Source organism: Sinocyclocheilus grahami, unplaced genomic scaffold (genome assembly GCF_001515645.1).
Source record: "Sinocyclocheilus grahami isolate Dianchi unplaced genomic scaffold, SAMN03320097.WGS_v1.1 scaffold2264.1, whole genome shotgun sequence".
NCBI lineage: Eukaryota > Metazoa > Chordata > Actinopteri > Cypriniformes > Cyprinidae > Sinocyclocheilus > Sinocyclocheilus grahami.
The window spans coordinates 65767-67736 of NW_015507443.1; the positions used below are offsets into that span (position 1 = coordinate 65767).

A 1970-nucleotide genomic window follows, 5' to 3' on the forward strand; every position below is an offset into this window, starting at 1 on the left:
TGAGTGTGAGTGTGTGTGTGTGTGTGTGTGTGTGCGTGTGCGTGAGTGTGTGTGTGTGTGACACTCACAGAAGCACAGCAAAACAACACACTCACTGAATTCAAACTGATTGAGTGAGTGAGTGAGTGTGTGTGTGTGTGTGTGAGTGTGTGTGTGTGACACACTCACAGAAGCACAGCAAAACAACACGCTCACTGAATTCAAACTGATTGAGTGAGTGAGTGAGTGTGTGTGTGTGTGTGTGAGTGTGTGTGTGTGACACACTCACAGAAGCACAGCAAAACAACACGCTCACTGAATTCAAACTGATTGAGTGAGTGAGTGAGTGTGTGTGTGTGTGTGTGAGTGTGTGTGTGTGACACACTCACAGAAGCACAGCAAAACAACACGCTCACTGAATTCAAACTGATTGAGTGAGTGAGTGAGTGTGTGTGTGTGTGTGTGAGTGTGTGTGTGTGACACACTCACAGAAGCACAGCAAAACAACACGCTCACTGAATTCAAACTGATTGAGTGAGTGAGTGAGTGTGTGTGTGTGTGTGTGAGTGTGTGTGTGTGACACACTCACAGAAGCACAGCAAAACAACACGCTCACTGAATTCAAACTGATTGAGTGAGTGAGTGAGTGTGTGTGTGTGTGTGTGAGTGTGTGTGTGTGACACACTCACAGAAGCACAGCAAAACAACACGCTCACTGAATTCAAACTGATTGAGTGAGTGAGTGAGTGTGTGTGTGTGTGTGTGAGTGTGTGTGTGTGACACACTCACAGAAGCACAGCAAAACAACACGCTCACTGAATTCAAACTGATTGAGTGAGTGAGTGAGTGTGTGTGTGTGTGTGTGAGTGTGTGTGTGTGACACACTCACAGAAGCACAGCAAAACAACACGCTCACTGAATTCAAACTGATTGAGTGAGTGAGTGAGTGTGTGTGTGTGTGTGTGAGTGTGTGTGTGTGACACACTCACAGAAGCACAGCAAAACAACACGCTCACTGAATTCAAACTGATTGAGTGAGTGAGTGAGTGTGTGTGTGTGTGTGTGAGTGTGTGTGTGTGACACACTCACAGAAGCACAGCAAAACAACACGCTCACTGAATTCAAACTGATTGAGTGAGTGAGTGAGTGCGTGCGTGCATGCGTGCGTGCATGCGTGAGTGTGTGTGTGTGTGTGTGTGACACACTCACAGAAGCACAGCAAAATAACACGCTCACTGAATTCAAACTGATTGAGTGAGTGTGTGTGTGTGTGTGTGTGTGTGTTATAAATTGATGCATCGCGAATCGAGAAATGATTCTGCATCGATTCAGAGATTTTCCGAATGAATGGCGATTCTTTCTCGAGTGGATTCTGAGCTTATAGTTGTGAACAGCAGGTGGCGCTGCATGCTTCAGAAACAGCTGTACTCTGCTCGTTTCCAAATCCTTACACACACTCAAACCTAAAATAATCATTCATAAGATTCGAAAAAGTAGAAGCGAATCACAAGGGTGTTCACAGTGGGCTGTGTTTACATTAATCTGGCGTCATAAAAGCATTCTGAGCCGAGGTGAAATTACAGACTCAGCCGAACGCACAAGTGCTCTTCTTCATTAATGTGTGAGTGTGCGGATAAAAACTAGAGTAGAGCCATCTGCTGTAAAAATCTACGCTCAGAATCAATTCCAGAGAGAATCACCATGCATTCGGAAGATCTCAGAATCAATCCACGAATCAATTCTGCATCGATTTATCATCACAGCCCTAATACATACCTGTGGAATGATGCCTTGTTGTCCAGGCTCTTGTTTTCCCATCATGGTGTAGGATTTTCCGGCTCCGGTCTGACCGTACGCGAATATACAGACGTTGTAGCCCTCAAAGGCATGAAGCAGCATCTCCTCACCGATGTCCAGATACACCTGCTGCTGGGACGTGAACGCTGGGTCGTTCTGCTGCACACACACACACACACACACACACACACACA

General features: G+C 45.9%; 1 protein-coding gene across 1 annotated transcript in view; it reads right to left on the minus strand.

The window, feature by feature from the left end:
* Positions 1–1928, minus strand: part of LOC107574536 (kinesin-like protein KIF1C) — a 29889-nt gene extending 27961 nt beyond the window's left edge. Inside the window, exon 1 of the mRNA XM_016260993.1 lies at positions 1756–1928. Within this exon, the coding sequence (XP_016116479.1) occupies positions 1756–1878 (123 nt within the window). The 5' untranslated portion in view covers positions 1879–1928. The remainder of the gene's footprint in view (positions 1–1755) is intronic.
* Positions 1929–1970: the final 42 nt, after the last annotated feature.